Genomic DNA, 22598 nt, shown 5'->3' with positions numbered 1-22598 from the left:
CTGGTGGTACATTTCCAGAATATCAACCGTAACCTATTTGAAAATGGATTAGCTAAGTCTGCTTTTAACAAAATAAATTATTCAATTGCTGGTTTTCTATGGAGTTATGTATTGACAGCAAATGTTAACTAGCAAATGTAGCATTCTGCTAAATGCAGAAATATGTAATCTTAACAGAGAAAATATCTATTATCAAAATTTTCTTAAGAGAAATCGCAGCACATGTGTCCATCGCAGAAATGTCTGTGAAGGTAACACAGAATGATTTTCTAGATATGGCTTAAATTATGATCATATGGTCATAAGAAAATGAAAACAACTGAAAAACGTGGAGATGTTTGCAGAAATTTATATAAATTCTAGTTAATTACACGATTCGAGGCTGTATTTGTCAAAGAAACTAGATTTTTTTATCTTTTTTTCTATACGCTTTTTCTATAAAGTTACAGCTACAAGGAATTTGTAGGCCTTTAGGGCATATAATTTTCGCTCTAATTTTCCTCATCAGGATTTGATGTTCTGCCAATCAGCCACCATGATTCGATGTAGCCACAATCCTATAAAATAACATTGTATAGAATTTCGCTTATCTTGATAAAACATTTTACATTATTTTTCTAAGACAGTCAAAATAACTTCAAATAGAAATAGTTAAAGGTTTAAATCATTCAATTCGAAGACGGTGATAATTTTGCAGTGATGACACGAAGATGTGATTGTAAGCCAGTTTTCTTACGAGAAAGTTGCTGTAGTTTTTGAGTATTTACATTTCTATCGTTGTTATTACCATTATTTGTCTGTTACCACGAAAGATGATTACCTTATAATCAAAACCACCACGGAACTCAACTTTGAAGTTTCCAGAATTTCTAATCAGCTGCATTGAGTCATTTGTCAATTGAATCCTCATTGCTAAAAGCAAAAAAAGTCATTTGTATTTTAAAATTTGCAGAAATTCAGGCTTTCTCAAAGCAAAAGTAGCCTTAACTGAAAAACCCTTTGGTGTTGAATGGACCAAGAAGTCATTTATTGAAAATTCCACAATTTTGAAAGAAAGCAAGCCTTACGTTCACACGTCGCTTCCATGTTGGACGCAATGTTGACTGTACCACCAAAAACACAATAACGGGGCACTCTCAGACCAACCACTCCTGCAGCTGCGTCGCCTAAAAACACAAGAATCATCAATGCAACGGTAGAAGCATTGAGTTAAAGCAACATTCGAAAAGTTTAATATCATGAATAAGTTTCCGTGTCCAAAACGCTGAAGGTAAAATTGTTTACGTGTTTGATACGAGAATTACAATACTTGTTGAGTAATAATAAGTACACAGAAAATGAATGATGTGAAAGGAAAGAGGCACGGATGTACATTGCAGCGAGCTGCACGGACCTGAGTGGATGCCAATGCGAAGGCGCAGCTGAGTTCCAGGTAGATGGCGAATGCGCATGCTTCTCGCTACTTCTATAAACTCAAGGGCAATGTCGGAAATCACCTCTGCATGTCTGTCGCCATTCAGGATAGGGAGGCCTGATACCACCATGTCTGTAATGAAACAGAGTATGAATGCTCAAAACGTCGTTCTCGTGACATTTAACATATTATCTAATAGCACTTTGTCATCGTTCATACAATTTATCTGAATGGAGAATTTAAAGGTTGATAATGACTACAAAGTGATCAAGTCTTATATCAGGACGAGGATAAAATTCAGAAACAAAGCAAAACGGCGACGAGAATCTAATGTTATGAGATTAATTTTCAAATGAATTAAATTAAACGAATACTAATATTTCGCCCCGGCATACAGTGCAGAACATTTCTGCAGCCAAGCACACACTATCAACGACCTTGCCATTGCACCATTACTTAGACTTCATGACAAACGAGAGAGTGTTCGTCGAGCTAAAGAGCAATATCTCATTGGCCTGGCGAACACCCTCACCCTCAACGGCATGAACAGAACCCAGAACCATTAACTTTACAACACAATTAATCACCTATCACACCATCTTCACAACCCAAATCATGTTTTTACTAACATTTTAATCATCATCACCACCATTATAACATCAACATTCCATTATTCTCAGTTCCAGCACAATCATTATTATTATTATTGTTTGTTTATACTCATTCATAGTCATCATTATCATCCCATTACATCAATTTCTACAGCACCAACCACATTCCCTCACATCATCCACCATCCTTCCCTCCCCCACTTCCATCATCCAATTTTTTTCTCCACTGCGCTGCATTCACACCATTCAACACCATCTCACATTTCAAATTCATTCACTCGTTCGTTTCATTTACTGTGATGAAGCCCCGTATGCCGGGGCGAAATATTATTATATTTCTTAAATTTGATTTATTTTGAAAATTTTCTCTCGTGACATTGGATTCTCGTCGTCATATTGCTTTGTTCCTGTATATCTTTCATAACAACACTCATTGCAAGATTCACAGAATCCGGCGGACAGCCTATCCTGCGGTTCTTCCTTCTCACACTTATATCAGGATACGGATCGAAAAAAGCCAGTAGGGAAACAGATGCTTTTGATTCGCTTTGTTCTCATATTTGTTATGTCTTCCTCCCTGCACAAATTTTCGTACTTTGTATCGATGCAAAGAGATGGAATAAATAGACTAAATCATTTTCTGGCTTTTAGGCAAATTTAGGTCCTAGCAAGCTTTAACCTCTTGGTACTGTCTTTGCCAAAAAATGTCAAAGTTTAAGATATAAAAGTCATTTTGAAGATTTTAAACGCTGAAATGTTGAAATGTTGAAGATTTTAAATGCATTGAAAATATCGCAGAATTGAACAGATCACTTACAGGAGGAACCGACAGTCTCGATTTTGTGCGCATCAAAACCCATGACAACAGAATCGAGGCGGTTGTAGAGGTCGTTGAGTGTCTCTATAACTTGAAACGGACTACTGAGGTCGGAGATCGTGTGAAAGTCAACCAAGTCACTGAAAGGAGATAAAGTCTAGTAATAAGAAGCGAACAGTTGCTTTGTCAATGTGAAAACGCTTTCCAATGGAGTTTTGCAAAATTTGATGTAAATTAGAACAGCATAGCCTGCTATGACTAAAAATGAATACCTGAAGAGAACCGAAATACACTCAAACTTTTCAGCTTCAATGTTCTTGCCAAGTTTCAGGTCCTCAACTATAGGCCTTGGTAATAAACCTAAAATCACAAGAAATAGATCGCTTCAAGCAACAAGTCATTGGAGTGTTCAGAAAATATGTTGGAGAGGATATTGAATTTTACCTAGAACATAACTGATTACGCAACTCAATCTTGAAATCTTTTCCCACTAGAAGAAAGATTTTTGCAAATCTCAGCTAAAAAAATTTTGTGATTGTCGAAATGTTATCAGCAACTTAACGATTCAGCGTATCTTAGCGCATTGCAACTTGCCGCAAACATCGATCTCCGTTGAAATAACTGAAAAAATTTCAACCTAGAACAATCATAAATTTTGTGGTGAGGTGAGGCACAGGCAAATGCAAGACTTCTTGTCTCATTTCTAACGATAGATCAAATTGGATTAATTTAGGATTATTCTCGGAAAAAAATTAAAATTTTACATTAGAGTTAGTTAGCCATTAAATATTGATTGACAGCAGCATGAAAGAACTTGTTGGCTCGAAAAGCAATGCGATGTGGCAAGGTATATAAAAATCGGAAAATGACACCCACGCGAGACAAGGTTTTCTGTCTTTTGCTTCTCTTGGTTGAGTGCCTTTGCTCTGTCGTTGACAATGTCCTCTAAATTATTAGAGTATCTTTCAAGCTAAAAAACAAAGCTTTTCATTACTAATTCAGGCAAAAAACTGTGTATAAAGGGAAAAATAGTGTGTCTCAGAAATGAAAAGAATTTCCTAATGTTCTGAGTCGATTTTCTCTAGAAAAATAAACAATTGTAAATGAAAAAAGGTTTAGATGCGATAGCCATATAAAAGGCAAGTAGTATTTCTAGGATACTTCATTGACAATCATTGCTACCAAAACCTTGAAGACCCAAAGAAAATAGACCGAAAACTCACCATGGTAACAAGTTTGTTCATAGCCTGCCCGTTATCAGGATCGACTCTTTCGAGGTTCTTTAGTGCATCCTTTGGGATTGGTCTCAGGGAAGGATCACTTGTCCAGCACCGATCAATCAACTGAAAGAACAGATGAAGCAGCCGTTTCAAATGCTTACCAAGGTTCAGGAGGCTCAAAATTGTGCAACAAAGATATTTTGCAATTCGCAAACACTTTCTGAATAGTTGCATAATGACATATGTTTATATCAAGCAAGACACAATTGCAGTATGCAAAAGCAAGGAACGAAGAAACCTTTGAATAAGTTGAAAGGCTTACAGAATAAGCGCATTATTTTGGAAAAAAGAAATAGATAAATAATTCATAAATGCCTTGCTTTGTTACTTGGTCGTTGCAAAGATTGCAGAATTTTAAGATTAACAGCTGCAATTGTTGGATTAAAGAACAATTCTGGTGTAATGGAGCAGACAGAAAATTTACCAAGCGACGCAAAGCATATTAAGAGCTTATTTGAAACTGCCAGTCATATGGTAAAGGAAATCAACAGGTTGCTCATGGCTGTTATAGAACCATAAAGCAAAACATAGAAGAATCGAATCTGTTCTGACATCATAACCCAGAAGGGAATCGTAGAAGCAATGCTCTGTTTTTCTTAGATGTTGGTTTTCACTTCCATTCCCCTTAAAAATCATCTTGATCAAAGTTATGTGTCAAAATAGCGGTTTTATACCACCCATTTTACCACATTTTACCATCCATGCATCCGAAGTGGCTTGAAATTAGAAGACTGAACCTTTCAGTTACTTTTTTCACTGCAACTATTAGAGGTATGAATCAATGCTTCCAAATTTTCTATAGAAGTTGCATGATCCTGCATAACTTTACAAATTTACTACATTACAGATTTAGCCCCCTAAAGCCCCGTCCCTAGATGTTTAATGTTAATGTTATTAATTAATTAGAAATATTTGACAGGCTCAAATTTTGTCGGCAGTTTGGTTTTTATTCATCTGGCAGTCTGGGTATTTTAGCAGTCAAGACAAGCTTCACTTTCAAGAAGAAGTTTGAAAAACACTTCCCAAGCTTGCATTGTGCCATGTTGTTTCAATTTTCAAAGTTATTTCTTGATGAGGAAAAGTAGTTGCAAAGACTTGATGTCTCTTCTCAAATACGCAAAAACCGAGGTTTCCTGGCACCTGTCCAAATAACGGCACCTGTCCAAATATATTCGCTTCTACTACCAGATAATAGTTGGACTATCCTGCTAGTTTTCTCGTTTAGATTTGAAACATGGTTGACCGGCGTAAGGTCTAAGGCCTAGAGAAGCTGCGAGCCTCGTTCTTACGGAAGTAGCATGAAAGCACAAACACGAGCAGTTCCTAAATATCAGTGTTAGAAAGTAAAAGTCTTTCCACAAACAGGCTTTTGTTGAAAATCTTGCTTTAAATAAAGACGCTAGCTGCCTACCCTGTCCCAATTAAAAATCAACTTATAAGAAGTCTCACCAGTCTCAACGGCTTGCTTTGCTCTGGCTCTACGGGCCACTGTGACTGTGCAATACACGGCCTTACTGGAGAGCCAGCCTCAGTATTCTTGCTTGCGAGGTAAGTATTCCAAATCTTTTTTCGAATAAGAACAAATATTAAAGCGTTACAGTTTGCTGTTATATTCTATCGTGTGCGTTAAAAGTATTCTTAGGAAATTAACTTTGAAATAAGAACAGATACTAATTTGAAAATTTTACTGCAATGCCATGGTCCAAGGAAAAAAAATGGTTTTGCAAAATTTTGAGCTTTAAACCGTTCAGCAATAAATCAAACAGAGCAGTGCTTGTTAATTTAAAATTCAAAATCAAAAAATTGCATTTTAGGTGCTTGTTTGTATCCAGAAGCCGAGATGCTAATCACATTCACGTTGCTAGCAATTTTTCAACCATATTATAGGTTAAAAAACCACGATAATCAAAGTAACTTGCTAGAGTTTTTAAATACTTTACCCGGGTGATGGCAGGAGTGGTGTTACCAGCAATTAGTTCAATCTTTTCTTTGTTGGTAAGAAACAGCTTCTCAAACGGGCTTTCGCGCGTGCAAATTTCCGAGGATACAATAGCAAAGCTACAATTGAACAAAAGAAAGGTAATATTCAGTCAATAATGAAGACAAAACATCAACCGAACGTCGCAATGTCTCATTAACAGAATAACAAAACACTTTTGTGCATAATTTATCAAAACCATGCTTGAATCACCTGTAGACATCTCCTTCCTTTGTGCCGTAGCCAACTTGGTCCAAATTTTGGACACCTGTTTTCAGAATTTCAGGAGCAGTCCATAGAAGGTGACTAAAAGAGACGATGGCAGTACTTCAATGAAAGCCTGGAATAAAAGGCTTTTCTTGTAGCAATAGAAATTGCTTTAATTCTGAACTATTATCATGGAAATAGGCTGCCATGAAAATGACAGGCAAAGACTGTGGAAAAGCAATAGGAAGATGACAGTGGAGAACTATTAGAACGGCCATGGAAGAAGAGGGCCCACGCCACCGGGGGGAGGCAGGGCATGGCCTCCCAACTTGTTTCCGAAGCAAATAATTTCAAAGATGCAATAAAAAGTGAATGAAGCGGTGACCCATACTTTTCTTAGCCTTGCCCCTCTACGTTCAACTTCATGGCATGGGCCCTGAAAAAAATATATAAAGGAAGGCAATAGGAAGAAGGCCTTGGAGAATTATAGTGAAGAATGGCTATGGAGGAAAGGGGTATAATATAGGCCAGAGGAAGATGGCTATGGAAGAATAACAGCGAAGAATGGTTTAATTGGATAGTGGAAGAGGAAAGGCAATAGGAAGAAGGCTTTGGAGAATGAAAGTGAAGAATGGCTATGGAAGAAAGGGGTATAATATAGGCTAGAGGAAGATGGCTATGGAAGAATAACAGCGAAGAATGGTTTAATGGAATAATGGAAGAGGAAAGGCAATAGGAAGAAGGCTTTGGAGAATTATAGTGAAGGAATGCTATGGCGGAAAGAAGAAAGAAGAAAGGCAATAGGAGGAAGGCTTTGGAGAATGAAAGTGAAGAATGGCTATGGAAGAAAGGGGTATAATATAGGCTAGAGGAAGATGGCTATGGAAAAATAACAGCGAAGAATGGTTTAATGGGATAGTGGAAGAGGAAAGGCAATAGGAAGAAGGCTTTGGAGAATGAAAGTGAAGATGGCTATGGAAGAAAGGGGTATAATATAGGCTAGAGGAAGATGGCTACGGAAGAATAACAGCGAAGAATGGTTTAATGGGATAGTGGAAGAAGAAAGGCAATAGGAAGAAGGCTTTGGAGAATTAAAGTGAAGGAATGCTATGGCGGAAAGAAGAAGAAGAAAGGCAATAGGAGGAAGGCTTTGGAGAATGAAAGTGAAGAATGGCTATGGAAGAAAGGGGTATAATATAGGCTAGAGGAAGATGGCTATGGAAGGATAACAGCGAAGAATGGTTTAATGGGATAGTGGAAGAGGAAAGGCAATAGGAAGAAGGCTTTGGAGAATGAAAGTGAAGAATGGCTATGGAAGAAAGGGGTATAATATAGGCTAGAGGAAGATGGCTATGGAAGGATAACAGCGAAGAATGGTTTAATGGGATAGTGGAAGAGGAAAGGCAATAGGAAGAAGGCTTTGGAGAATGAAAGTGAAGATGGCTATGGAAGAAAGGGGTATAATATAGGCTAGAGGAAGATGGCTATGGAAGGATAACAGCGAAGAATGGTTTAATGGGATAGTGGAAGAGGAAAGGCAATAGGAAGAAGGCTTTGGAGAATGAAAGTGAAGATGGCTATGGAAGAAAGGGGTATAATATAGGCTAGAGGAAGATGGCTATGGAAGGATAACAGCGAAGAATGGTTTAATGGGATAGTGGAAGAGGAAAGGCAATAGGAAGAAGGCTTTGGAGAATGAAAGTGAAGATGGCTATGGAAGAAAGGGGTATAATATAGGCTAGAGGAAGATGGCTACGGAAGAATAACAGCGAAGAATGGTTTAATGGGATAGTGGAAGAGGAAAGGCAATAGGAAGAAGGCTTTGGAGAATGAAAGTGAAGAATGGCTATGGAAGAAAGGGGTATAATATAGGCTAGAGGAAGATGGCTATGGAAGGATAACAGCGAAGAATGGTTTAATGGGATAGTGGAAGAGGAAAGGCAATAGGAAGAAGGCTTTGGAGAATGAAAGTGAAGATGGCTATGGAAGAAAGGGGTATAATATAGGCTAGAGGAAGATGGCTACGGAAGAATAACAGCGAAGAATGGTTTAATTGGATAGTGGAAGAGGAAAGGCAATAGGAAGAAGGCTTTGGAGAATTATAGTGAAGGAATGTTATGGCGGAAAGAAGAAGAAGAAAGGCAGTAAAAACGAAGGCTTTGGAGAATTATAGTGAAGAATGGCTATGGCGGAAAGAAGAAGAAGAAAGGCAGTAGGAAGAAGGCTATGAAAGAAAGCTTTCCGCGAGAACCACACTAAAAAAAGACATTATCTTAACAAAAGGTCGGTACGTACAAATAGCCATCTTCTGCTGCCTCAATGTCAATGGGAAATGTATTGCGTTTTGCCAGGCTGACTTTGGAAAGATCTTCTCTCTCTTCACGAAAACTTCGTAAACCAAATCCTATTGCAAAATGCAGATGCAAATGAATTTGATAAGTAGGAGCATATTCCGTTCAGCTAATCAAAGCAAAATTGGAGATTGAGACCAATCTCTGATTGTGCATCGCATCGGGCTGTTACTTATGTCAGGCTGAATTTTTCTCAATAATATTTTGTAGTGCTCCCAAACCAGAGCAGATGCTTTACCTGATAGCTTTAATGTCCACCTGCTGTCAATAAGACAATTAGAAGATTTTAGCCGTCCGTGAGATCCTATTTCACTTTGATGAAGATACTCCAATCCACAGCAAATGTCCTGTGAATAATAAACATGAATGAAATTAATATTTTTTGAATGAAAATTAGAATGTTTTGAATATGTCAACGAATTTGAATAAGGCAGAAAAGGAAAATATTTTGAGTAGATATAATGCTAGAAAACGATCACCTTCATCAAAGAGTACATAAAAATCCAGGGCAGTTTTATTTCTTTGTTCTTGAGAATGTTGTCCAAACTCCCCTAGGATGAAAGGTCTTCCGAATTAGCAGAAATAGCAGAAAACAAACCTCTTGTTTACATTAATCTTAATTATTTCTCGGTATTATAAGATAAGCTGGAAAGTGTAATGAGCCAGAATGTACGAATTGTTGAGATTTTGCAGTGCGAGAGGCATTGGCACATTTTGTTTTTTGCAGAGTGACGATCAAGCAATGCACATATTCTGAAGCAATGCATATATCCACTGGCAGCGAGTATGTTCAGTCATTTTTTCTTTAAATCAGGAGTAGCGAGGTCAGATAAGAAATTTCAACTTTGACATGTGACGCAATAACATCACTGAAATTTGACTTTTTTAGTAGCTTCATACTTTTTTAGGTTTATAATTTATCAATCTCACCATGCAATATAGAACTGCATTGCTGAGGAAGTAGCGATGCAGCGAATCTAAATCGAAAGATCTGAGCAATATAGCAATTTACTACTTCTAGTCGCTCCTATAATTGCTACTTATTTCTACTATGTGGCTGGTCTACAGGATAGTCCATTGACAAAATGCCATATCCTAGCATTGTAGACAAAACAGAGCGAGGGATACCTTGGCAGCTAGCTCTGTTAAAACAGCGACGTTGGGTGACGCAAGACAAGCTCCAACAAAACGAACGAGGTTTTGGTGTTCCAGAACTTTTAAAATCTTCACATCTAGTCGCAGTGAATCTGTTGCCATTATCGATGGTTTGTTGAATTTCTATGAAATAAAATGGTTAATTCCTTATATCAATTGATTTCTGCGCTGATAAAAAAAATTAACAAAAAGTATCTGGGGAAGACATTGTAGACGAAACACAAATGTTTAAAGGTATTAAAGAGCACTAGTCTTTGAAACATTTTGATGTGATACTCTGCAAAATCCATATTTGACAAAAACATCCACTACACTATACCTTTATTCGAACAAAAGAGCCATTAAACTATAGCCTTTTTTAAACAAAAGAGCGACTAAACTATAGCCATATTTAAGGAAAGAGCTACTTCACTAACCAATTAATCGTTTAAGCAGCATAAGGCCTTGCTTAGCTCAGTTTCCTAACAGTGCAGGCATATGATGAAAATCCATATTCTCTTTACCTGAAAGTATACATCAATGCCTTTCCAAGTCCCTGTGTTTAGTCTCTTTGACCTGGGGATGTTGATAGAAGTGAAAACAACGACTTTTCATCAAATGACTTTAATTTACAACCAAATAATAAGATTTATAACATGCAGACATAAGATCCCAAAAAAGAGCAAAATTTTGAGTAGATTTCTTCGTAGATGACCTATTATAAATGCAATTCATTTATAAGGCAGTATATAAGCTTAGCTTAGCAAATGGGCATGAAAAGTACCTGGCACGTGACTCATTGAGAGTGTCTTTGCCGAAGAACATGTTTCTCTCTGCTCGTTTGTCCGATCTTTTGACTTGAGACCACGTCACAACCCAGTCATCGTTAAGCAGCTCTGCCTTTATTTTGGATCTAGATGTTGAACCAAAGCTTTTTTGACTATCAATTATATCGATATATGCTGCGAAAAGGATGAGGTCTAGTCAAATGATACTTTTTACCTTGTCGTGTTTCAACTAAATGGAATTCCGATATAACGAGCTCTGAAGGGAACCAGAAAATAGTTCGTAATATTAGGAGTTCGTTAAACCGGGAGAAGCGCTTTTTAGGTCTTTTCGTAGTAAACACCAAAAATTCCTTTGGTGGGCTTGTTAGGCTATCTCCAACTTCTGTGCACATTTTACTCCAAAAAACCAAGCTGGATTCAAATATTTCTAATGGTTAGTCATAGGTTAGTCAATATGGTTAGTCATAGAAAATGAAAATCATTATGTCCTTCTTATAATTTGGGACCCAGACATTGGCAAAGCAGACATCACTTCATATCATTATGTCCTTCTTATAATTTGGGACCCAGACATTGGCAAAGCAGACATCACTTCACTTCTAGTTGGCAGCTGAATTTCGTTATCGATTACTTCACATTCTTTTTTCTGCTTCTCCATCTGGGTTTCTCAATAAAATTTTGTCGTCACTCGTTGCCAATGTCTCATTTGTAAGAAGGTGTTCGTTAGCGTCGATGTACTCATTTGCCGTAATTTTTGACGGGATCAAACTTCATCTCGTCCTCTGCGTCCATCAGACAGTGCTGGATATGAATCATCAGCATCTTTTGCCGATGATAATAATGATTTTCCCCAAGAGAAAGTGATAAATGAACACAAAAAATAATTAAGCAAAAAAAACAGATTAACAATTTATGAAAAGTTCGTTATATCGCGGGTAATTATGATGAAGGGACCTAAAAATTGGTTCGTAATAACGAGAGTTTTTTATATCCGGGGTTCGTTATACCGAGAGAATTTGTAAGGAGTTTGTTAGGCAGAATCCAAGGGACTGAACATTTAGTTCGTTCTACCGGGAAGTTCGTTATATCCGGGGTTCGTTATATCGGGATTCCACTGCATCGAATTTTAGAATAACGCATATGTCTAATGTAAAGCAAGATTTATGAAGCCATCTGGAAATAAATCGGTCAATCTAAGATTTTAGCTACATTGTAAAAGATTCGGTAAAAATATTAAAGATATGAAATAATTTGTCAAGGATCTCTACCTTCGCATGTAGCAGCTAATGCATGACGTCATAATAGCTGAAAGTAATGCCAGGCCTATAATCATGGGAAACACGACAGCATATATACTGACTGTGCAATTTTCACCAACGTAGCCAGTATCACACGACAAGCATGCTCCATCACCAAACTGCCCTGAATGAGCAATGCAGAATTTCCATTATAAAATACACATCCCCATGTAACTTAAACAAGACTATTAGAAGGAACGAGAAAGAAAATAGAGCACATTGTGAATTGCAGGAGGGAACAAGTTAGGGTGAATCCCTGTTTGGCATGCCCGTAAACGGATGATTTAAAGTACTTTTGAAACTTTCTAGCAATACATTGAGAGAAGACTGTCTAAATAGTAAAGACAATTTATCCGTAATATCATGCATTTTGCACTTTCATTGTTGCAAAATTGATCCTAATCGTCAAATTGAAATATCAAAGGTTGCTTGGAACTCAATTTGAAGAAGAACTTAAACAAGTACCTGAGTTGCACATTCCATATTTACATGCACATTTTTTAGAGCAGCCGTAGCCGTAAAAATTCTTTCTACACGAGCATACTGATGGTGCAATGCAGTAGCCTCCTTCGGGACTGCAGCTTGTGCTGTTATTAAAAGAGATTTATCAAAGAAATTTAAAATAATATTGCATTTAAGAGTATGCGGATGCTAATAATACAGCAGTGAAATTGTAGATATGGTGAAGCAAGTTTACAAAATGGAGGAATGAGGAATTTGGCAATTAAATCTCTCGTAATAGATGTCTCTAGTTAATCAAGGTAAAATTTGTGTGAGGTTATGGGCATGGTTAAGGGTGAGGCAGGTTTACGAAATGGAGGAATGAGGATCAAAAAATTCAATCTCTCGTATTAAATCTCCCTAGAAAAACGTGGTTAAATTTTTGCAAATAGAATCTTAGAGAACTTTTGTGTAATTTGAAGAATTTTTTAAAAAAACACGGCAAAATGCTTACGTAGTACAGATGGGAACGCTGCAATCTGTTGCCTGCCATCCAGCTTCACATTGACAATGATTAGGCCTGTTTACCAGTCAAAAGGATTACCGTTATCACGTAATATTCTCCAAAATGCAGCAAACTAGCACAATAGAAGCATTAATTTGTACATTTCAGCAAAAAAACCTGAAATTTGTTGGGAAAATCAAGTCAATAACTGTAGACGCTGCAAATTCATTTCGTCGATTGTGCTCGAGAAGAGACATTGCCCTAAACAAGAGTATACCTAGAATGTGACATTGTCCAACTTTGAAGAACTAAACAAACAGAAGAGATAAACTTATAACATCTTAATAAAACAACAGTAAAATTTTGCACACAACATTTTACGATTTAAGGCAACCAATCAAGTTACCTTGAACAGTTTCCATGGATGCAACCACTTTTGCATACAGGATTACTGCATCTTTTAGAATCCCATAATGCATTGCCCACTGAATCTTTGAAACATCTGAAAATTGAATTTTTAGCTCAGCAATCAGCATTTGATAAATGAGCTGGTAAACGATAGCACTTTACTTACTTTCGAAAGTTTAAAAAGAACCGAAAAAAATAAGACATTTGGTCCCCAGATATTAGGAACCATGGATAAAGTCATCGATTTATGAATGTTTTTGTCTTTCATAAATAGCTTTCAAATTTTCAGTGGCTTCACTGGAAAATTAAGGGATAATTTGTTTGGAGGGAGGGGGGGATGAAGGTTACAAATTTTCGGACTCACAATAAGCTAATTGTAACTTTGTTCTTAAAGTAGATTAAACCTTTAATTACAGAAGCCCTAGCATTATACAGTTGGTTCGTTTCCTTTCTGAGATGAAAGATTTCTTGGATTTAGGTTATGTTATATCATTCCTCGATGTAAATAAGCATTGTACTTTCCGATTACTCTTAAATTTTCCGACTAATTCAAATAACGTCACCCCTACAACCTCGGTATTTAAATGCCTGGCCGTCTTCGTCTGTGAGAAGGCTACTCTTAACCATGTAAGGCTATAAAATATAAATTCCAGAACAGTGCAACATGTTTAAACATGTCTCACATGTAATAAGAGACTCACATGCACATGTTTTCTCCTGCGCAATACCCATTGTCGTACAAGTTGAAGTCCTCTGGATCACTATTGTTTCCTCCGCATCCCAACTCACAACGAAATGGCAAAGGGATGAATTCTTCCCTCTCAATTTCTTCTAGCCATATTCTTTCTCTTTTGTGACGTTGGGCAAATTCCCAACTCTCTTCTACTTGCACTTGGTCACCAAGAGAGAATAGACCACGAAATGAGCGATATCTGAAAAGAAAGACAAGCCGATAAAACGTGATTACATGGCTTAATTCAAAGTGCAGTGATAAATCGTAATTTGTAACATTGTAAACTCAAATTTTGAGCAGTTATAAACAAAGACGAAAATATTTTGTTCTTTAAGAATAGAACTTTGCAATGCGTAATTAAAATGGCCTGCCTTTCTTATTTGTCACACTCCGTAAGCTCAAGATGAATTGCCATATAAAAATCAAAAGGCAGCACAAACACATTGAGATGTTTCTGAACAGTTGAGTGATAAAAATTCCTTTATTTAATAAACCCTGCATTGGAAAATTGTGCACCACTCTTTTAAGGAATCTTTTAACATAACGAGGATAGGGTTTTTACATTTACGTAATATATCTTGGCAATACCTTCTAAGATTGCGAAATGTAGGCCCAGTCTTTATATAGCCAGTTTTTAACGCAGCATCATGCATCCAGTCAATTGTATGCACCATATGCGGCCCACCATCAGATTTAACCTCGACGGAATAATTTGATTCGGGGGGCTCAATAATGAAGAAACCATTTGTAGGGTTGCTCTAAAAAAGAGTTCTCAAACTGATTGAATGTTGGAGCAAAAGTTACTCAGACAAAATCAGAGAATGCAAATACAATGAAATGTTACTGGTTGGTAAATGAGCATGGCTTGTAAAAATACTGGCCAAAAACGACTAGGTAAACTTATATTTTGTAGCAGTTTTTATAAATTTGAGTGATTGGACTTAGTGATAATTACCAGAACCCTTGCAAGACTCCAGTCCCATGGCTCAATCAAACCTGCTTGGACTTTGCCACCGTGAAAATGATCAAAAGAGTCTTGATTCGGCCAGACCAGCGACAATCTGCCTGATGAAAAGTTTGTACGTCACAGACATGGGCCCCGACAAAGGTTGGAAAGTAGGGTGGGCGCCAAGGGAAAATTTATTAACGTTAACAAAAGATGTTGCGAAAAGTTATATTGTTCTACAAAAAAGTGGGGGGGGGGGGGGGGGGGGCATGGCCCCAGCCCCCTTCGTCGAAGGCTCTTAAAAAGAAATGAGCTTCATTCAAAGGGGAGTCAAAAACATCAACTATTGCAAGTTTCGATAGAGCCTTCAAGACCCTAACGAAAATTTCTATTTCAAAATATATAAATTAATTAATTACCCGAGTTATAGAAACGCAAGGCAAACAGTCTTAAGACATAAAAAACACTTTCTGACACTTGAAAACATCCTCACCTAAAAACTTAGATGGTTCCCCATTCGAGGTCATTGAAAGATTCGACATCATGCCAGTTGAAAATTGGATCTAGAAAGAAATTCAGCATCGATTACTCCATAATTTCCGTTTGAATTCACCGTAAGCACTAATTTTTTCAAATAAATTTTTAAAATTTCATAGATGACTTTATAACTGCAAATGAAAAACTAGTTTTCGTGTCAATCGGGAGAATTTAGAGTCTGCTTCTTTCGCGATAAACATAAGCGTTTGAAATTTCTGTCTGGATCGAAGCTTTGGAGCAAATTTTCGAGAATTTAGCAAAACAACAGGAAAATTTCATGCATAAACTTACGGATCGGATTGTCTTTGCTACGGCTGGGCCTGTTACAGTCATGTTCATATCAATCAGTTTTCTGATTGGAAATGCATACATGTGAACTGCATCGTAAGCAAGACCCCCGGCACCGCCACTCTGCAAAAGTCGAGAGAATGGAGATATGAAAAGTTTTCAGTTATCGCATGATAATACCGTATTATCCTGAATACTAGCCCATGGGTTTAAATGCGAGTTTAAAGCAGTTTTGGGTTTCCGAAATGGCATTTTTAGAGCTAGTAGAAGAAAAAGAGAGGTGAAATGTAATGTATGATATAACAACTGTCTCTAAATCATATGAAATAACCCCATCCCCATGACTTCGGGTCAATAAACAAGGCCATTGGCTTGAAAAGAGGATGGGCGTATATGCGAGGTTACGCGGTATCAATAGGTGTTCTTGCTCGAGCTTCCCATAATCCACCGCAAGAAGACGATTTACTACAAAGTCATAAAAGTATGAAATACATATGTAAAATTAGAAGGATTATATATACAACGATTTTAATTGTTATGAGATTCAAGTTTGGCTATCTTAACAGACCTTCCAAAGTGTCATCGCATCCATTTGTTCATTTTCAGTGTCAATGTCAAAGTACCTTTTCCATAAGCTTTGCCACTGAGGTGAGCTAAAACCATTGATGTTGTAATAAGGCGACACAAATGTCATCCCCTTGAATGCGAAATTGCAAAGCTGTTTCTAAAATATAATGCAGATCCGAAATGCAAGCTTCATATATTTTAAGAATCAAAGATGGAAAGTTGGAAAACAGATTTAGGCAAGAATGTCTTAGATTTTGAAATTACGAAATTCCCCATGTTATTTACAATCTATTGTTTTGCAGGTAATGCTGTTGTATACAACCAATTAAAGCATAATCTCAGACAAGCTTCTACTTTTAGTACGAATTACAAGGTCTAAAACCAACAATAAGTCAAATATTCGTTACAAACTTCTATTGATAAAATTGTTTAAAGATTTTCATCGTGATTGATTGAATTACCATACTCTCATGGCATCTTTTCGGCTGATTAGCGTGCGGAAAATCCTCCTCCGAGTCGAAACCAATCCACTGAAAGCCGTTTTTTGACGTTATATTTTGGCTGTGAAAAAATATAGGAGAATTGATGCATCTAACGAAAAGTTTTTGCAATCATTGTATACCTAAGCCAACTCCTGCTTACATCCCAATAAGTTACTCACTCCATTTTTTTGTTCAGAACAAAAGCTTGAAATAGAAACAATTATGCATGGTTTTATAACCTCTGTGTAATAATTCATAGACAAAATAAGAAAAATCTGCAGGGTTCGAACTATCGGAAGTTTCTGTTTATTCAAAACATTTACCAATTATGAAGTGGAAATCACAGGCAGGGGTTGCTATTTCTTTTGAATTTCAAATGATTCCATCGCCAATGATATGAGTTGGTTCAATTAAAAAAAGGTTTCATAAAGAATAAAACAATGTGACGGACCTCATGGCTTCTGCAAACATGTAAAACGAGGTTGGTTTCTTAGCAACAGTCACAATAATCTTTGTACCAACAGAGTTAATTCTTGCAAAATGCTTTGCAAAATTCCCAGCCGGCTCTTGGTTGAAGTTTTCAATAACTGGAAATGTCACCTAAAGATATTGTCATTAGGTACTTAGCGACTGCTTGGATGAACATCAAAAATCTTAAAAAGGAAATGTGGTGACAAAATAATGGCCATGAAAAAACTGTTTTGAAGAAGTGACTTTTTCCAGACATAGCATAAAATATAATTCATCTAAAATGAACAAAAATCTTTACTTTGACATAAGTTTTCCTGGTGGCACTAACTAACATCTTTGCATGAGAGCAATCTTGCGATTGTGTGAGCTTTGCAGCTTCTCAAATAATCCTTTTGTTATCGAAAGCAAGAGGCTTGGAAAGAGATGAGAAATGCAACTAAGACAAATTTTTTTGAATGCATTGTTTGTAAATCGTCCGAAGTAATAAATGCATCATAAAAACAATTCTATTTTATAATACCAAACACTGAAAAATCGTTGTCATTTAATTCTATGTAGTTCCAAGCCGGTATAGAAAGACCAATGGGCCCACCTGATAGCGAATTCGGATTTGGCTTTTGTTGCATTGGTCAGCAAATTCCTTTCCAATTTTTGAATCGGCTGTTTCCACTAAGATCTATTTATAGAAGTAAAGGTTTACGTTATTTATGAAGACATGATAAACATGTCTTAGTTAATATAAATATTTTCCACAGATTTAATCATTTGAATGCAAGCTAGAGCAAGGAATAAGCGCTTACAATGTCTTGCCATTTTCTGCTGACGAGGTACACAATTAGCCCGTGGTACCTTGTGGATTTGCTGTAAGTGAGGCGACTGAAATAAGGATACTTGTCCTGAAATAAAAATACATATAATTGTCGACTTTTGAAAATATGATGATATTTTGGAATAAACTGTGAGCAGATAAATATGCGAGACATTCATAAGCAACGAATTTTTTGCATAAATTTTGAGCTTAAAATTCAAGGAACTTTGCATACCTTATCGGAGAATTCTGACAACGTATCATTGGCGTAACTCAAAACAGATATCTGATCAATCATTGCCATTGGCAAAAGCATTCTGGAGGCAAGGTTACTGTTGAAGCCTAATATTGCTTGCGCTCTCGAAGCAGGATCAACCTGCAAAAAAACATTTCTATGTTGAGAAAGTCTTCCTTCAATAAAGCTTGTTTCTAAAGACCAACGATACCAAAATTATTTAAAATAAACCATTCCAGTCTAGTTTTCTATTGTTCAAGACCATTGTTCCATCCATTTACATCTCAAGGCGCTTAACACCATTAATGACAAATATCATTAATTGCATCACAGTTCAATCATAAGAACCAGATTATCATCACGATGCCACAAGCACTTCGCGAAGGAAACGTCATCCATCACAACTGCGCATTTACATATGATAAAACATTTGGAAAGCCAAAAGTCCTTCAGATAATTACTAGCGTGTCTCCCCAACAAGTGCACCTGCTTTGTATCAGCTATTCACGAAGTTTAAGACCGATGCAGCAATTGTAGTTTGAACAGACTTCGCTCGAGGGTTACAAGGTTGCAATCTTATTGCGAATTTCTAGGTTACTTTGAGTATCTGGTAGTGGAAAGTCATAATATTACAGTTTTGCCAAACGTTTGTCTATTTCAATTTTCTAAAATGCAATTTAGAATGCCCGACTACCCTGAGAGAATAGTGTCAGAATTTGAGGGCATCTTCAAGATTCCTGGAGGATTAAAAGGCCAAAATGAGTTACTTGAACACGCTCAAAGCCCTAAAATCAATAACACCGACAGAAATTGAAATTAAGAAAGCAAATGAGTGCAGGAAACCTTGCGGTCCTTTATCATTTTTCGATAAGCATTTATTGATTCATCTCTGCTTCCAGCATGATTGTAGTTTCTGATGAAAATTTTGCGCCCTACAAAAAGTAGAAATACTTTATATGAGCGATTTCAGTATGGAAAATCTAGCTTTCACTTGCTTGGATGTTATCCCAAATCGATTTATAGGTTATATGTCTCTATAAACATTAGAGTAAATAAATAGAAATGAATGAAGCAAAATTTATAAAATTAAGACTCAACTGATTGTTGTGCAGTCAATGGAATTAAAATTCCTATATAAAGAAACAGGGGGCTGAAACAAATAACATCGTACACTTTCAGCAATGATAATGATATGGATCGTTGGAAATATGTGAACAAGAGTGGTGCCAAGGGATTCATGGAGGGAAATTAGCACCAAACTTTTGTCAAAACGATAAAAATGCATTGGATAGGGGTATGTCATACTTTACTAAGGTTCGCCTAAGGAAAATACGCGAGGCATAAAGCATTGAAATGGGGTAAAAAGTAGGTATTCTCGTGGGATACGCCCATTACTCTCACACTCTGTAGTAGCTGGCGCTGTCATTGTGTATATGGAAGATAAAGTAAAGTATTTCAAGTAGAGGTGTCAGTACAAAATCTCACCAGGTAAAATAAATCCACCATCCGAATATCTTGAAATTCCTTCATTGATATCCGAAACAGCTCCTTCTACCAAAACCTGAGCAACTTCATTTCCACTCGCCACGCCTTTTACAAAATGTGCTATGTGGATTTCCCCTATTTTTGAGGACGGAATTATCAAAACGTTTTTAAAAATGACAGCTCGATATTTTCATATTAGGCCCCGTTCACATTGCTCCAGATTCCAGTGAAAACGGATAAAAAAGAATCCGTTTTCACCTTTCTGCAAAAATGGAGATTTTTGAAAACGCACTTTGAAAACGAAGACTTTCGAAAACGCAAAACGCAGTGTGAACACCGAAAACGAATACTTTTGAAAACGATAACATCAACAACAACAACACAGCAAGATGCGTAGACCGCGCCAATTTGAACAACCAACTTTTCTTAACATGGCTGATTCACTCGAAGTTAGTACACTACTTGGAGGAATATTAGTGGCAGTTAGTTGTTTGAAAAGTTTATTAGCAGTCGCAAGGTCTGTAAACCAGTTCGAGATTTTTCCTTGTTATCCAGATTTATTATTTAGCAATGTGAACGCTTCATCGTTTTCACGCCGTTATCGAATGTATCCGGAGCAATGTGAACATAGCTTTAGTCCGAGAACGATGCTGGTGAAAAGTTTCAAAATGGAGGCAAAGTAATTAACCTTTCCTTTTTCACGGTTCAAATTTTTGCGATCAAACAATTTTTTCAAGGATGTAGATATGCTTTTTTATGGCTTAGTGGGATGTTAATCAATTTGTGATGTTCAAGGTTCGAAGCCATAATTTTCGCTGCCGCATTGGGATAAGTAAGATTGAAGAAAGGAATGCACAATAAACATTCCATTAAGAAAGGATAAACAATCAAGTCATAAATATTCCCTATAATTTTTAACGTTGATCATGAATTCTAGAAGTACATCACAATTTTGAAAATTCATTTTGAAAGTTCAGAAGCACTCTATTGTGCACATCTAGAGTCAATGCTCCGAACTCAAAAGTCGCTCTATACTAGTGCCATAAAGCTTTCAAATAGTTTTTTTATTTCCATTTGTTAGGATGCTCAAATTCTAAAAGTTTATGGCGTTTCACATCTTTCTATGCACTGTTCTGATGGCCAGGAAATATTACATAATTCAAAAACTCCTGCCCAAGATTCTGTCTCAAAGAATTAATGAAGCAAATTTACAATGAAAATAAACTGCAAGCAACTACACAATATCACTTGAACGCTACCCACCGGTGACAGTGATGTTCGGTGTTGCTTCTGACACAATGGCAGTGCCATTGGCAGTGCTTGCTGCAAAGGTTATACTGACCTCTGGAGTTGACGAGCAAATAGAACCAGAAAATGAACCTAGACCATTTTGCAAAACGAATCTTGAATCATTCGATATGCACAGAGATGAATTGGATAGAACTGGCCATATAATCTGCAAAGTGCAAACACATACTTAATCGAAGTGCAATGTTTTTTGCAATGAAACTATCGATACAACAAGCAGCTCCAGCTAATTCTAGAAAGGTCCTGTGTCATTTCATTTTCTTCTCTCATAGCTGTATAATTTATCTAAAACTTAAACCAGGCTTATTCTCAATAGAAATAGTCCTTAGAAATAATCTGACGAAGGGGTATTTTTCATGAGCTAAATGCAACGTAGTAAAATTCATTAGACTTTTCAAGTTGCAAAATTTATTCACTGAAAAATTAGCAAACTGGAGTTGCTAAATTCAGAGAAGAAATTAATTTTATGATCCTGCAGGAAAAGGAAACCATCCTAAATGATAACGGAACAGATCAAGAATATTAAAGGGAGTACTACTGAGTGTCATCTTTCTTCATGTACGTGGACTTGTGAGGATTTTCTGAACTCTGGGAATTATAAAACCATCACAAGCTTGTGTCTTCTCATAGGAACTGGTAATTTGGGGTAGAGTAAACGGAATAAAGCAAATCGTTCTTACCAAAGCTGAATTTGATCCAGTGGTAATCCGTTCACTTCGATTATTGACAACCTCGACAAGTATTGGAGGATCGAAAGGGAAGTTTGCTGCTACGAGCTTTGGAATTGCAAGCCTTGAAGATGGGACGATACGGATGAACACTTCGTCTGTGGAGAAAACTTAAATGCATCATGATCTTGAAATTTTGATTTCATGGCCAGATTCAAAACGAATTTTTTTGATAATCGCGACTTGAACAGACGGATAATAAGCTTACCTGATGCAGATACCTTTGGTCGAGCCACAGCTGAAAATATTACCAAAACAACCGCAATTTTCTCCATTGTTTCTGATATTACTCAACTCTAGTAAGGTATAATCGCTTTAAGTTCCAAATTAATTTCCATAGATCAACACGAGTTGTGAGAAAGAATAGAAAACTCAACGTTCTGTGCCGAATTCGAGAATTCGACTGATGCAATGAAAATTACAGCAAGCGCATGAATTTAATTTATTTTAATGCGGTCTAAACTCGACTGGTTCTCTAGCAAAATATCATCAGAAAGTTAGTCATTTGAAATAAAACTCTGCTTCTTGATTCAATAAAACTCTGTTTCTTGATTCAAGCTTTTCTTGCCCTTTTGCATTCCGTTAAAACACATTGTATAACATTTATGGGTCTAGTATCATTTGTTTAACGAAGACTGCCACTCTTGCAGCTTGCCATTGCTCAGTGCCGGATTATTCCCCAATTGGGCCTGATGCTGCAGCATAAAACGACCCTACTATTAGCCCGATTAAGCTTCGGGAAAATCGGTCTAATGCCAGTAGTACGACCTTATTCCGG

The 22598-nt window shown here is 36.8% G+C and overlaps 1 protein-coding gene across 1 annotated transcript; it reads right to left on the bottom strand.

Moving 5' to 3' along the window:
* Positions 1–420: 420 nt before the first annotated feature.
* On the bottom strand, positions 421–22095 carry LOC135684701 (uncharacterized). Its single transcript, XM_065200335.2, has 37 exons — positions 22029–22095; positions 21773–21930; positions 21048–21240; positions 19785–19919; positions 19143–19231; positions 18300–18440; positions 18057–18152; positions 17849–17932; positions 17237–17385; positions 16765–16864; positions 16305–16460; positions 15740–15859; positions 15405–15474; positions 14921–15030; positions 14554–14723; positions 13934–14164; positions 13231–13326; positions 12834–12899; positions 12344–12465; positions 11849–12002; positions 10577–10705; positions 10317–10368; positions 9787–9936; positions 9138–9209; positions 8897–9005; positions 8603–8711; positions 6314–6406; positions 6063–6180; positions 5572–5685; positions 4066–4185; positions 3719–3812; positions 3115–3202; positions 2843–2982; positions 1394–1546; positions 1068–1166; positions 821–912; positions 421–557 (listed from the first exon to the last, which is right to left on the bottom strand). Exons 1-37 carry the CDS (start codon positions 22093–22095, stop codon positions 492–494), a joined length of 4305 nt encoding a protein of 1434 aa, XP_065056407.2. The 3' UTR covers positions 421–491.
* Between the last annotated feature and the right edge of the window lie 503 nt (positions 22096–22598).

This window comes from Rhopilema esculentum, chromosome 21, assembly GCF_057945365.1.
Source record: "Rhopilema esculentum isolate cy_ngs chromosome 21, ASM5794536v1, whole genome shotgun sequence".
NCBI classification, from domain to species: domain Eukaryota; kingdom Metazoa; phylum Cnidaria; class Scyphozoa; order Rhizostomeae; family Rhizostomatidae; genus Rhopilema; species Rhopilema esculentum.
This window is presented reverse-complemented; position numbering and strand designations above follow the sequence as displayed.